The sequence below is a fragment of the Oryza sativa genome, chromosome 5, assembly GCF_034140825.1.
Source record: "Oryza sativa Japonica Group chromosome 5, ASM3414082v1".
In the NCBI taxonomy this organism is placed as follows: Eukaryota; Viridiplantae; Streptophyta; class Magnoliopsida; order Poales; family Poaceae; genus Oryza; species Oryza sativa.
This window is the reverse complement of record NC_089039.1, coordinates 14,927,014-14,939,974: the sequence shown is the minus strand read 5'-3', so window position 1 is coordinate 14,939,974 and position 12,961 is coordinate 14,927,014. Positions and strand designations below refer to the sequence as shown.

At 51.0% G+C, this 12,961-nt stretch overlaps 2 protein-coding genes across 3 annotated transcripts; both read left to right on the top strand.

The window, feature by feature from the left end:
- Positions 1 to 3,546: 3,546 nt before the first annotated feature.
- LOC4338406 (endo-1,4-beta-xylanase 3) lies at positions 3,547 to 5,637 on the top strand. The gene is made up of 2 exons (XM_015783432.3): positions 3,547 to 4,161; positions 4,267 to 5,637. The coding sequence occupies exons 1-2, from the start codon at positions 3,547 to 3,549 to the stop codon at positions 5,395 to 5,397; spliced, it is 1,746 nt and encodes a 581-aa protein (XP_015638918.1). The 3' UTR covers positions 5,398 to 5,637.
- A 1,328-nt stretch (positions 5,638 to 6,965) lies between these two features.
- LOC4338405 (plasma membrane ATPase-like) lies at positions 6,966 to 11,386 on the top strand. 2 transcript variants are annotated; one of them, XM_015782646.3, is made up of 13 exons: positions 6,966 to 7,179; positions 7,278 to 7,397; positions 7,488 to 7,586; positions 7,677 to 7,814; positions 7,923 to 8,237; positions 8,322 to 8,648; positions 8,761 to 8,880; positions 8,987 to 9,112; positions 9,219 to 9,624; positions 9,718 to 10,232; positions 10,302 to 10,475; positions 10,556 to 10,738; positions 10,838 to 11,386. In XM_015782646.3, exons 1-13 carry the CDS (start codon positions 7,135 to 7,137, stop codon positions 11,117 to 11,119), a joined length of 2,850 nt encoding a protein of 949 aa, XP_015638132.1. In that variant the 5' UTR covers positions 6,966 to 7,134; the 3' UTR covers positions 11,120 to 11,386. The 2 variants fall into 2 exon arrangements, with proteins under 2 accessions (XP_015638132.1, XP_015638131.1); XM_015782645.3 differs by having other exon boundaries at positions 9,718 to 10,475.
- The last annotated feature ends 1,575 nt before the right edge of the window (positions 11,387 to 12,961 follow it).

Sequence of the window (12,961 nt, the reverse complement as noted above, 5' to 3'; positions counted from 1 at the left end):
ATGTTGAACCGGCTCACCATGAACCTGAGACTCCTTGCCACCTCCACATACCGAAGCGGAAGGAGCAAGAGCAAAAGCACCAAAAGCTCCTCCACTAGGTACAGAACCCCCAGCAGGACCACCAGCAGTAGGACCACTAGAAATATTGGAGACCATTGCCCCCGAACCTCTAGTCTGAATCCCACCTCCATCCACCTTTAACCTATCCTATTGGGTGTTTCCTTTACTTGAATCAGCAATTTTCATTAACGAAACAGTCTCCGATGCAACAGCCGATGTAGCAGCCAACACACCACCAGTTAGCAAAAGATCACCTGCCCCAACTGACCCGGCACCAGGAGTAGCATCATTCGTCGGGAAGCCAGCCTGCAACCCACCACCTGGCACACCACCGGTCAGCAAAGCACCAGACTGCAAACCACCGGCAGCCATCTGCAATCTACCACCCGGCGCACCACTAGTCGGCACAGCGCCAGCCGGCAAAACCCCAGTCAGCACACCACCACCAGCCATCTGCAATCCACCACCTGGCGCAACACCAGTCAGCAAAGCGCCAGCCGGCAACACACCTCCGCCAGCAGCCGGGAAAACAGGAGCAGACATCCCTGGTACCGCACCAAAAACCAGGTTTCCGGCACCAACTCCACCTCCATCTGGCCGAGCAGCAAATCCTAAAGAATGCTGGAACCCAGCGCCATTAAATCCACCTCCGCTCGGACCAGCATTGAGACCAAAGCCACCCCTCCACCCATGACCTCCAGCAGAATTATTCCATCTAGTAGTACTTTTTGTAAAAGACGTATAATACTCCTTCGTCCTTCCCTGTAGAAATATGATAATTTTTTTGGAAGTAACTTTACAATTTGCATATCATTTTGTTATTTACAAATATATTACATCAGTCCTAAATATTTACTCCCTCCGTTTTAGGTTATAAGACGTTTTGACTTTGGTCAAAGTCAAACTGTTTCAAGTTTGACTAAGTTTATAAACAAATATAGTAATATTTATAATACTAAATTAGTTTCATCAAATAAAAAATTGAATATATTTTCATAATAAATTTGTCTTGGGTTGAAAATATTTCTACTTTTTTCTACAAACTTAGTCAAGCTTAAAGCAATTTGACTTTGACCAAAATCAAAACGTCTTATGACCTGAAACGGAGGGAGTACCTGCTTACCTAAATTGAGGAGTTTTATTTTCCTTCAATACGCCTTATGACACCCACCAAAGAAAATAGCATAAAAAATATATGCAAAATTTAAGACTTACCATAGATAATACTATATCTAGGGGTGGATAGCGAGCCAGCTCGGCTCGGTCAAGCTCGTTAAGATAGGAGCTGGCTCGGCTCGGCTCGTTATCGTAACGAGCTAGAAACCCAGCTTGGCTTGGCTCATTTGAAAGCTCGAGGTAGCTCGTTAGGCTTGCGAACCAAACCATCCAGGCGGCCAGGCCTCTCCTCTTCTCAGCGGGGCGCGGCGCAACTAGGGGTAAGGGGTGGATGCGGCATGCGGGCGGCGCGGCGGCCTCCTTCGTCAGGGACTCTAGCACGGTGGCAGCGAGCTCGGCTTCGACGTGCCGCCGCACGTCGCCGACGGGGCACACGCTCCACCCGGCCGCCATCTGTATGCGACGATGAGGCCGTGCTGGAGGAGCTCGTCGGCGGGCTGGCGATCGGCGGCGAAGGAGGAGGAGGAGGAGGAGGAGCTCGTCCATGGGCTGGCGGCTGGCGGCTACAGCACGCGGCGCTGGCGGCGGCGCACGCCGGTGTGAAAGGGGATTGGCGGCGCATGATGCGGGCATGCGGCGCAGGAATGGCAGGATGCGGGAGACAGGGAAATCGGGGAGAGTGGGAGACCGAGGGTAGTCTCTAGGGTTTTCCTTTCAGTTGGGCTTGGGCCGTTGAGTAACTTGTGTTGTCTCATTGTTTGTTGGGCTTGGGCCTTAGAGTGCTGGCTCGTTAAGGCTCACGAGCTAGCTCGAGCTCATTATCTCTAACGAGCTTTAAAGCCAGCTCAGCTCGTTACGAAATTTAAACGAGCCAAGACGAGCGAGCTAACGAGCCACGAGCTTCCTGCCCACCCCTAACTATATCATATAAACATAAAAATATGATGATACAAGAGAGTGTAATTTGTATATTTATTCATTTCTATTCAGTCTTTTGAGTATTGAGCGGATAAATCATAAGCAGTGATAAAATCATTCGAGCTAAAAGTCTACATAAATAGACAAATAATTAGAAAAAAAAACTAAATATAGCCAAAATGAGCAACAGATTAAACTGCAAGTATCACTAATATTTTAGAAATTTCAAATTTAAATTTTAGCCACATAATGATTTGAACAATGGACACGATTATTAGAAACCTTTTCTTCTAGATAATAAGATAATGGATCATTAGATAGCAAGATATTACACTCCTCCATCCCATAATATAAAGTGCGCACATATTTTTAGATTCAACTTTTAAAACATTTGTTTAGTAATTAGTATAATATGAATTGAATTTTATTTGTTGAAAATAATATCATTGGATTTGACATTTGAATTTACTTTCATATAATTATAATTTTGTTTCTATAAAATTATATGAGAAATTATAAGTCAAATATTATTTTTGAACATCATGCCAGTCTTAGCCATCTAATTTATGTGTCTTTTATATTGCTACAATAGCAAGTCAAATTGGTTACCAACATGTTTATTTTATGAAACCAGGTTATGTCTCATGTGTCAAAATGGTTATGTTTTTTGCAAGTCGAACAATATTACTATGTTAGTAGATCTGGGTTCTATGAAATGTACTCTTTTAATTAAGAAGTATCTAATATAGGTTACATGCTTAACCCCTCCTTTGCTTATAAGGGAATCCTCAATGTAGCCAAGATTGGTCTAAATGGTGAGTCGAAAGTTTCAAAATTGAGTTAAAAGTTCTCATTTGTTTAGAAATTTTACTCAAAATTTTCAGTTTTGAAATGACACTTTACGTTAAGAAATTCTCTCACGAAATTTTACTTTTTTTTTGCGGGGATACAAAAGTTTACTTGAATTTAAGAATTCAAAAAAAAACTCGGAATTATCTATTGCGCGTCAGGCGCAGCCGTGTCGCGTCGGCGGCGCACGGCAGACGGCCGGGCAGAAGCGGCGCTAATTAGATCTCGCGCTTATAGAAACTACAAGTCTACAATCGAACCTTGGTATACTCTCCTACCAATCAAAATTAACCTGATATCCTGTTTTGCCAAATCTTTACTGCTACTCAAGCTTAGATTCACTGCGGTTTTGCTTCAGGCAAGTTGATGCACACAGCATTTTCTCAGCCTTTCAGATACGTACGCTTCACCCACAAGCTAGCATACCAACCGTTCATGATTTGACGGCGCCGCCGTAGCGACGCATGCATGCAGGTCCGTTTTGCCCTATAAATAGGCAGCCTCTGCACTGATCCAGTGCACTCACCACCACTGCACTGCAACACAGCAAGCAAGCTCACTTCTTGCATTCTTAGCTCATCGATTCTTAGCCCCTTTTCTACTATGGCTTGCACTAGGGAGGTTGCTTTCGGCGTGAACCTGATCGGCAACAACGGCGCCGCACCGGCGGACGAGGCCAGCAGCCTCGCCGGCTGGGCGCCGGTCGGCTCGCGCACCACGCTGTCCGCTCACGTCGAGAAGGACGACCCGCCGGCGGCCATGCTCCCGGCTGTGGACGACGGCGGGCGCGAGCACCGGCCGAGCGGCTCTCGGTACGTCCTCGCGGCGCGCCGTGACGGCGAGGAGGACGGGCTGCGGCACCCGGTCCCGGCCGGCGCGCTCGTGCCCCGGGTGACGTACCGTGTCGCCGGGTGGGTCGCCGTGCAGAGCGGTGGCGGCGAACACGCCGGCGGGGAGAGCCACGTGGTGCGTGTCAGCCTCCACGTGGACGATGGCGGCGAGTGCCGCGTTCTCGGCTGCGGCGCGGTGTGCGCCGGAGTGGCCGGCGGCTGGGTGGAGATCAACGGCGCGTTCCGCCTTAAGGCGACCCCGCGCGGCGCGACGGCGGTGCACGTCCACGGCGCGCCAGCCGGCGTCGACGTGAAGCTCATGGACCTCCGTGTGTTCGCCGCCGACCGCAAGGCGCGGTTCAGGCATCTCAAGGAGAAGACCGACAAGGTAAGACAACATCTCTCACTCTGAATGATCACATTAACTAACAATATAGTACCATGCATGTTGATCGGGACCATGTCATATTCACATCGGATTTGGCCATTTCAGGTTCGCAAGCGTGACGTCGTCCTCAAGTTCAGCGGCGGAGCCGGAGTGGAGGCGACGGCGAGCATCCCCGGCGCGGCCGTCCGCGTGGTGCAGATGGACAACGTCTTCCCGCTCGGCACCTGCATCAACGGCTCGGTGATCCAGGACCCCAACTTCGTGGACTTCTTCACCAACAACTTCGACTGGGCCGTCTTCGAGAACGAGCTCAAGTGGTACTGGACGGAGGCGCAGCGCGGCCTGCTCAACTACCGCGACGCCGACGCGCTGCTCGACTTCTGCGACCGCCACGGCAAGCCGGCGCGCGGCCACTGCATCTTCTGGGCGGTCGACGGCTCCGTGCAGCAGTGGATCAAGGACCTCGGCCGCGACGACCTCGCGTCGGCGGTGCGCGGCCGCCTCACCGGCCTCCTGTCCCGCTACGCCGGCCGCTTCCCGCACTACGACGTCAACAACGAGATGCTGCACGGCCGCTTCTACCGCGACCGCCTCGGCGACGACGCCGCCGCGCTCATGTTCCGCGAGGCCGCGCGCCTGGACCCGGCCGCGCGGCTCTTCGTCAACGACTACAACGTCGAGTGCGCCAACGACCCCAACGCGACGCCCGAGAAGTACATCGAGCTGATCGACGCGCTCCGCCGCGGCGGCGCGGCGGTGGGCGGCGTCGGCATCCAGGGCCACGTCTCCAACCCGTCCGGCGAGGTCATCTGCGGCGCGCTCGACAAGCTCGCCGCGTCGACGGGGCTCCCCATCTGGATCACCGAGCTGGACGTGAGCGAGCCCGACGTGTCCCTCCGCGCCGACGACCTGGAGGTGGTGCTCCGCGAGGCGTACGCGCACCCGGCCGTCGCCGGCGTCGTGCTCTGGGGTTTCATGCAGGGCCGCATGTGGCGCCAGGACGCGTCCCTCGTCGACGCCGACGGCACCGTCAACGAGGCCGGCCAGAGGCTGGTCAATCTCCGGCGGGAGTGGACGTCCGACGCGCGCGGGACCATCGACGGCGACGGCCATTTCACGTTCAGGGGCTACCATGGCACGTACGTCGTGCAGGTGACGACGGCGACGGGGAAGATACTCAAGACGTTCACCGTCGACAAAGGGGACACCTCGCTCGTGCTGGATATGGAAATTTAACGACTACGCCGGTTTATCTTATATTTGCATTGATTCATGCATAATCATATATCGAATGAGTGGAGGGCACGTGGGACAAAAGAATTCTGCTAGAGAACAGAGTATGTTCTGTCCCTAACTCCCTATGTTTTACATAATTTGGTAATGGGTATTGTATGGTTGTACTATTGTAAGACAAATGTAAGGTATTGCATTTGCTAAGATTTAATGCATATGAATAATGTAAACGAGTTATTTCCCTAACAAAAAAAAAAGGTAAACGAGTAATTCCTCGTTTTATGCAACTTATGTGCCAGCCGTGCATTGTAACGGCTTCTTAGTAGGGAGGATAATTCATATCAGCGGTGATCCCTTATAATTGTAGCACAACAATATCTATAACTAAGTTATTATATACCGTGTATTAGAAAATTTACAATATAAATATTGGAACGTACAATGTAGTTAACATGTAAGTGTAGGTAATTTACAGTGTTAAAATGATTTGAAGTGAATTTCACAAAACTATAGATATTTTGGCCAAACTATTGTAAAACTATATATTTAAAACGTTCTATCACAAAACTATAGATTTAGGGCCTGTTCGGCTGCATTTCTTTTTACTATGCTGTAGCCTACCTAAACAATAATATGTGTGTGTGGCTGCAGTAGAAAGCCAGAAACAACTGCATTGTAGTGCAGCCGAACAAAGCCTTAGTGGGAAATTTATTATAAAACTATAGATTTAATATTAAGTATCACAAAATTACAGATTTTATATTAAAGTTATCAGAAAACTACAGATTCAATATAGATTTTATATTAACATTATGTTGGAGCTATAAACGTCGTAGTTTTGGGATAAATTTACTACTTACTCTTCAATTTTATAACATTCCATCCTAAATATGTAGTTCTGTGAGAAATTTTGCGTTAAATATATAGTTTTACGATATAAGATCTTAAATCTATAGCTTTATGATAGTTTGATCGAAGTATTTGTAGCTTTGTGAAATTTACTATAACATGATAAATAAATATAACTACTCTTTTTTCCTGTGCATTTTGATGGTTATTTTGCCAAAGGCAAGAAATTGTAGAATCTTAGATTCGTATTGAAGTTGCATGTGTGAAGCTGTGCAACTCAGAGGCCATGCACACTGGGAAACACAGACAGGGATGACAGTTGACACCGCTGTTGTTTCTACAGTACTCCGGAAAGAGGAGACGTGTGTTTACTATTTATAGTAAAAAAGGAAGGGTCGCTGGTTAAGCTCACTGGGTGACTGTGCACGGCATGGAAGAGTGTAGCTGAGCCACTGACATGTGGGGCCATAGCAAAAGTGGGACCCACATGTCAGTGGCTCAACTGCATATGCCGTAACGGAATAGCGCTGATTTGCTTCCGCGCGGCTTAGTCGCCTCCACAAATAATGAAATAATACTAATCCGCATGCAAATTCGTCAGGGAAATTATATATAGGACCCCCTCTCCCGAAATGAGTGGAAGTGTTGGAACGGGTTCAGCGCTGCAGACTGCCACTGTGCTGCAACCTCCTTATTTCTTGCCGTCTCCTCGTCCCACAACCACTCTTTAGCTCCACTGGATCGAGAAAACCAAGCACAGATCCAACAAACGCCCAAAGAAAAAGTCTTTTGAGATACACACCAATGAGCCTAACTGACTAGCTAGCGATCGAAACACCCTGCTCCAGATCGATCTGGCCTAGCTAGGGACCTTGCTGCGGGGGGGCAACCATGTCGGTCTCACTGGAGGATCTCAAGAAGGAGAACGTCGACCTCGTCAGTGTTCTTCATCATTCCGCCAATATTGCGTTCATCCGTGTGTGCGTGTGATCCGTGTGTCATTGTGGCGTTGTTGGTTGGTTGGTTGGTTGCAGGAGAGTATACCGATCCAGGAGGTGTTCGCCGTGCTCAAGAGCTCGCCGCAGGGGCTCACCTCCGCCGATGGCAACGGCCGGCTCGAGATCTTCGGCCGCAACAAGCTCGAGGAGAAGAAGGTCAGAATTCAGAATCGTGTGTTCGATCAAGAACGAGTTTGTGTGTTTTGGGTCTCGCGTACGTATAAAATATGTGAAATTGGCATGCAGGAGAGTAAGCTGCTCAAGTTCTTGGGGTTCATGTGGAATCCGCTCTCCTGGGTCATGGAGGCCGCCGCGATCATGGCCATCGCCCTCGCCAACGGAGGGGTACGCGTCGCCCGTCCCCGTCGCCGTCGCGTCAGTTGTGTGTGTTTTGACCGCCGTCGATCTGACGCGTGCATGCATGCGTGCGTGCAGGGGCGGCCGCCGGACTGGCAGGACTTCGTCGGGATCGTGACGCTGCTCTTCATCAACTCCACCATCAGCTTCATCGAGGAGAACAACGCCGGGAACGCCGCCGCCGCACTCATGGCCAGCCTCGCGCCGCAGACCAAGGCACGTCGCGCGTGCGCAGTGCGCCACGCCATGGACGAACACTGACCTATCTGTGCTCGACGGAATGACTGACTGACTGACTGACTGATCGATGGTCGGTGCATGCAGTTGCTGAGGGACGGGAAGTGGTCGGAGCAGGACGCGGCGATCCTGGTGCCCGGGGACATCATCAGCATCAAGCTCGGCGACATCATCCCGGCGGACGCGCGGCTGATGGAGGGCGACCCGCTCAAGATCGACCAGTCGGCGCTCACCGGCGAGTCGCTCCCCGTCAACAAGATGCCCGGCGACAGCATCTACTCGGGTTCCACCTGCAAGCAGGGCGAGATTGAGGCCGTCGTCATCGCCACCGGCGTCCACACCTTCTTCGGCAAGGCCGCCCACCTCGTCGACAGCACCAACAACGTCGGCCATTTCCAGAAGGTATCATGCATGCATCCATCCGCCACTTCTCGTCGGAGAGGTGCCAACTGCTTGCTTGCTCTGCTCACCATCAATGGTGGTCAGGTGCTGACGGCGATCGGCAACTTCTGCATCTGCTCCATCGCGGCCGGGATGCTGATCGAGATCATCGTGATGTACCCGATCCAGCACCGGCAGTACCGCGACGGCATCGACAACCTCCTCGTGCTGCTCATCGGCGGGATACCCATCGCCATGCCCACCGTGCTGTCCGTGACCATGGCCATCGGCTCGCACCGGCTGTCGCAGCAGGGCGCCATCACCAAGCGGATGACGGCCATCGAGGAGATGGCCGGCATGGACGTGCTCTGCAGCGACAAGACCGGCACGCTCACCCTCAACAAGCTCACCGTCGACAAGAACATGATCGAGGCACGCACAGCACACACCATTAATCTTTCAGTTTTGCCGTTAATTTTTTTCCCTATCGATCGAGTAGTAGTTGTCATCAAATCAAATCGCGCACTTTGGATTTGGATTTCAGCCGTTCGTGAAGGATCTCGACAAGGACGCGATCGTCCTGTACGCGGCGAGGGCGTCGCGAACCGAGAACCAGGACGCCATTGACGCCTCCATCGTCGGCATGCTCGCCGACCCAAGCGAGGTAAGTGAAGCTCCTCAAGCTCGCACGGACACATCACACAAGCTCCCAATTTCCTCTTCTTCTACAAATAAATCTCACGACGTACGACGTGTCTGGAACGTGGCAGGCCCGTGCCGGCATCCAAGAGGTGCACTTCATGCCGTTCAACCCCGTCGACAAGCGCACGGCCATCACCTACATCGACACCAAAGATGGTTCGTGGCACCGCATCAGCAAAGGCGCGCCGGAGCAGGTCAGCCGGCCGGCCGGCCACCGTCAGCTCAGCCATGAATTCTGTACCATTTGCATTGCATCGGTGAATTTGATCTTGTTGGTGTGCGTGTGTGTGTGTGGCTTAGATCATCGAGCTGTGCCGTCTACGGGACGACGTGAGCCGGCGGGTGCACGCCATCATCGACAAGTTCGCCGACCGCGGGCTGCGGTCGCTGGCGGTGGCGAGGCAGAAGGTGCCGGAGGGGAGCAAGGACGCGCCGGGCACGCCGTGGCAGTTCCTCGCCGTGCTCCCGCTCTTCGACCCGCCGCGCCACGACAGCTCCGAGACCATCCGTCGCGCGCTCAACCTCGGCGTCAACGTCAAGATGATCACCGGCGACCAGCTCGCCATCGGCAAGGAGACCGGCCGCCGCCTCGGCATGGGCACCAACATGTACCCCTCCAGCTCTCTGCTCAAAGACGGCGACACCGGCGGCCTCCCTGTCGACGAGCTCATCGAGAAGGCCGACGGCTTCGCCGGCGTCTTCCCCGGTACGTTCCCAGTGACCTTCACAAGTACAAGATGGAAAAGCGAAGCCATGGCGCAGAACTGATGATGAACTGATGATGATGATGATGATGCAGAGCACAAGTACGAGATCGTGCGGAGGCTGCAGGAGAGGAAGCACATCTGCGGGATGACGGGGGACGGCGTGAACGACGCGCCGGCGCTGAAGAAGGCGGACATCGGGATCGCGGTGGCGGACGCGACGGACGCGGCGAGGGGGGCGTCGGACATCGTGCTGACGGAGCCCGGGCTTAGCGTGATCATCAGCGCGGTGCTGACGAGCCGCGCCATCTTCCAGCGGATGAAGAACTACACCATCTACGCCGTGTCGATCACCATCCGCGTCGTGCTCGGCTTCCTCCTCCTGGCGCTCATCTGGAGGTTCGACTTCGCGCCCTTCATGGTGCTCATCATCGCCATCCTCAACGACGGCACCATCATGACCATCTCCAAGGACCGCGTCAAGCCGTCCCCGTTGCCCGACGCATGGCGCCTCCAGGAGATCTTCGCCACCGGCATCGTCCTCGGCACCTACCTCGCCCTCGCCACCGTCCTCTTCTTCTGGGCCGTCCGCGACACCGACTTCTTCACGGTGACCACTCATCACCCAACCTCGCACGCCTCGCCGCCGCGCGCTCTGACGCCGTGTGTTTGTGGGCAGAGGACGTTCGGGGTGCACCCGATCGGAGGCAGCACGGAGGAGCTGATGGCGGCGGTGTACCTCCAGGTGAGCATCATCAGCCAGGCGCTCATCTTCGTGACACGCGCGAGGAGCTGGTTCTTCGTCGAGCGCCCAGGGCTCCTGCTCGTCGGCGCGTTCCTCATCGCCCAGCTGGTAAGAAGTTCGTTAGCCGCCGCCGCCGCGGCGCGCGCAGTGACTCTTCTCCGGCGACTAATGGCGGCGAACGCACGCAGATGGCAACGCTGATCGCGGTGTACGCGAACTGGCCGTTCGCGAAGATGAAGGGCATCGGGTGGTCGTGGGGCATGGTCATCTGGCTCTTCAGCATCGTCACCTTCTTCCCCCTCGACATCTTCAAGTTCGCCATCCGCTACTTCCTCAGCGGCAAAGCCTGGAACAACGCCTTCGACAACAAGGTAAACACGGAGACACGGATTCTAATCACCCGGGTGGACGTCCACCCATTTATCGCATGTTAATTATAGGAATGAGTTTGGTCGATTGCGCGCGAGCAGACGGCGTTCGCGAACGAGCTGGACTACGGGAAGAGCAAGAGGGAGGCGCAGTGGGCGATCGCGCAGAGGTCGCTGCACGGGCTGCAGCAGGCGGAGACGTCGACGGCGCTGTTCGACGACAACAAGGACTACCTGGAGCTGTCGGAGATCGCGGAGCAGGCGAAGCGCCGCGCCGAGATCGCCAGGCTACGGGAGCTGCACACGCTCAAGGGCCACGTCGAGTCGGTGGTCAAGCTCAAGGGCCTCGACATCGACACCATCCAGAACCACTACACCGTCTAGCTAGCACCATCGATCTCACACGCATGAATACCATACATGATCGATGATGCTGCTCGTTAGCTTGATAAGTGAGACAGGATATTCTTTTTTTTTCTTTTTTTTTGGCAGCTTAATTTAACGGGGTCAGGAGACTGTCTTAATTTGGTCAGATGAATAATGGGGGTACGTAGCTTTTGTTGTTTTAATGGTTTTACTTTGGAGAGGTTGTAGGTTTGTTGGTACGTTTGATTGGTCGAAGACCAGAATAAAATGAGGGCTAATTTAGTACTTTGTTTGTGCATATGTTGAAGAATCCATCAGCCTTTTCCTAATGTTTCAAACTAAGTTTTAGCATGTACTAATTGTTCTTAGGTAACACTCTTTTTAATTCCTTGAGGGGATATTCCATCTTTTATTGCATTTTATCAGAAAAAATGAAAAATATATATATATATATATATATATATATATATATATATATATATATATATATATATATATATATATATATATATATATATATATATATATATATATATATATATATATATATATATATATATATATATATATATATATATATATATATATATATATATATATATATATATATATATATATATATATATATATATATATATATATATATATATATATATATGTCACATAGCAATCCATAAATATGCAAGTTTCATTTGAACTTCTACAATTACAATAGAAAAAAATATATGACTATAAACACATGTATACAAGTTAGAGTTAATTCTGTTAATTTTTTATAACTTAGGAAGATCGAATTTTAATTCGCATGTTTGCAAAGTGGTATATAGCATATCAATCTATATTTTTTTACTATTTTTCTAAAAAATAAGTATTTAAATGACAAGAAAAAGGAGGGAATAGCCCTCGATGGGTTCAAATACATTTTTATCATTGTTTATAGAGATCGCTTGGCACGATTCGACTCGGGCACGACCAAGGCACGGCTTGAGATCAGTCATGCCGTACCCGCCCACGGGTTGCACATACGGCCTAAGCACGACCCAATAAAAACTCAGGTCACTTCGGGCGGTCGTGTCGCCCGAAGAAACGACCAGCCCATCGTGCTCATCCTTCGAATAAGTCTATTTTACCTCCCATAAGTCTATTTTGTGTCCTTCATCTCCTTGGACCGTGCCGATAGGCTACAGCGTGCAGGAGCGGGGCATGTCGGACCGTGGTTGTGCTTATTATTGGGCTATGTCGTGCCAAGCCAGCATGTCGTGTCGAGGAAGAGGCCAAGGCACGACCCAACGGTCGGGTTGGGTCGGGTTGGCACGGGCCCGACAACAATCAAGCCTTGTTGTGCCTAGGCCAAGCCAAATCTTCATGTCGTGGGCCAGGCCGTCGAGCTACGGGCCTTCTGGCCAACTATATCGTCCTTATACAGTTTCTCTAAATCCCGTGGAACTATCATTTACTATTCAAGGTTATACAAAGATTCTAGCCTTGGAGTATAGAAATACCGAACTTTTCATTTTATATATTAAAATATTTAAAGAACAATTTCTATTTTCAAAGTATCACACTCCTAACATTCTCTGGAATGGTGGTTTTAAAGAGCACCCTTTCGAAGAGTGTTTTTTATGACGTCATACGCGGTTAGCGCATGCTAATGACTGTGTGAATGAGGGCTAACTATTCTGCCCTCCTAGAGGGATGTAAGAGGGCCAACGGCCCCCTAGTCGCTTTCCTGGAGGTCCTAAGGGATCGTCTGCAACAAAATGGCCAGCCCCATGTACAACAGTTAGCATATATTAAGGTTGTGCCACATTTTGAAAAAAAAAACCACTCCAGAAGGGTGTTAGAGTTATAATACTTTAA

Excerpts from the sequence above, each read along its gene's own strand:
- LOC4338406 (XM_015783432.3), top strand. The coding sequence starts at position 3,547 with ATGGCTTGCACTAGGGAGGTTGCTTTCGGCGTGAACCTGATCGGCAAC. Across the intron at positions 4,162-4,266 it reads TCAAGGAGAAGACCGACAAG|GTTCGCAAGCGTGACGTCGT; the intron begins GTAAGACAACAT and ends TGGCCATTTCAG.
- LOC4338405 (XM_015782645.3), top strand. The coding sequence starts at position 7,135 with ATGTCGGTCTCACTGGAGGATCTCAAGAAGGAGAACGTCGACCTC. Across the intron at positions 7,815-7,922 it reads GCCTCGCGCCGCAGACCAAG|TTGCTGAGGGACGGGAAGTG; the intron begins GCACGTCGCGCG and ends CGGTGCATGCAG. Across the intron at positions 10,739-10,837 it reads ACAACGCCTTCGACAACAAG|ACGGCGTTCGCGAACGAGCT; the intron begins GTAAACACGGAG and ends GCGCGCGAGCAG.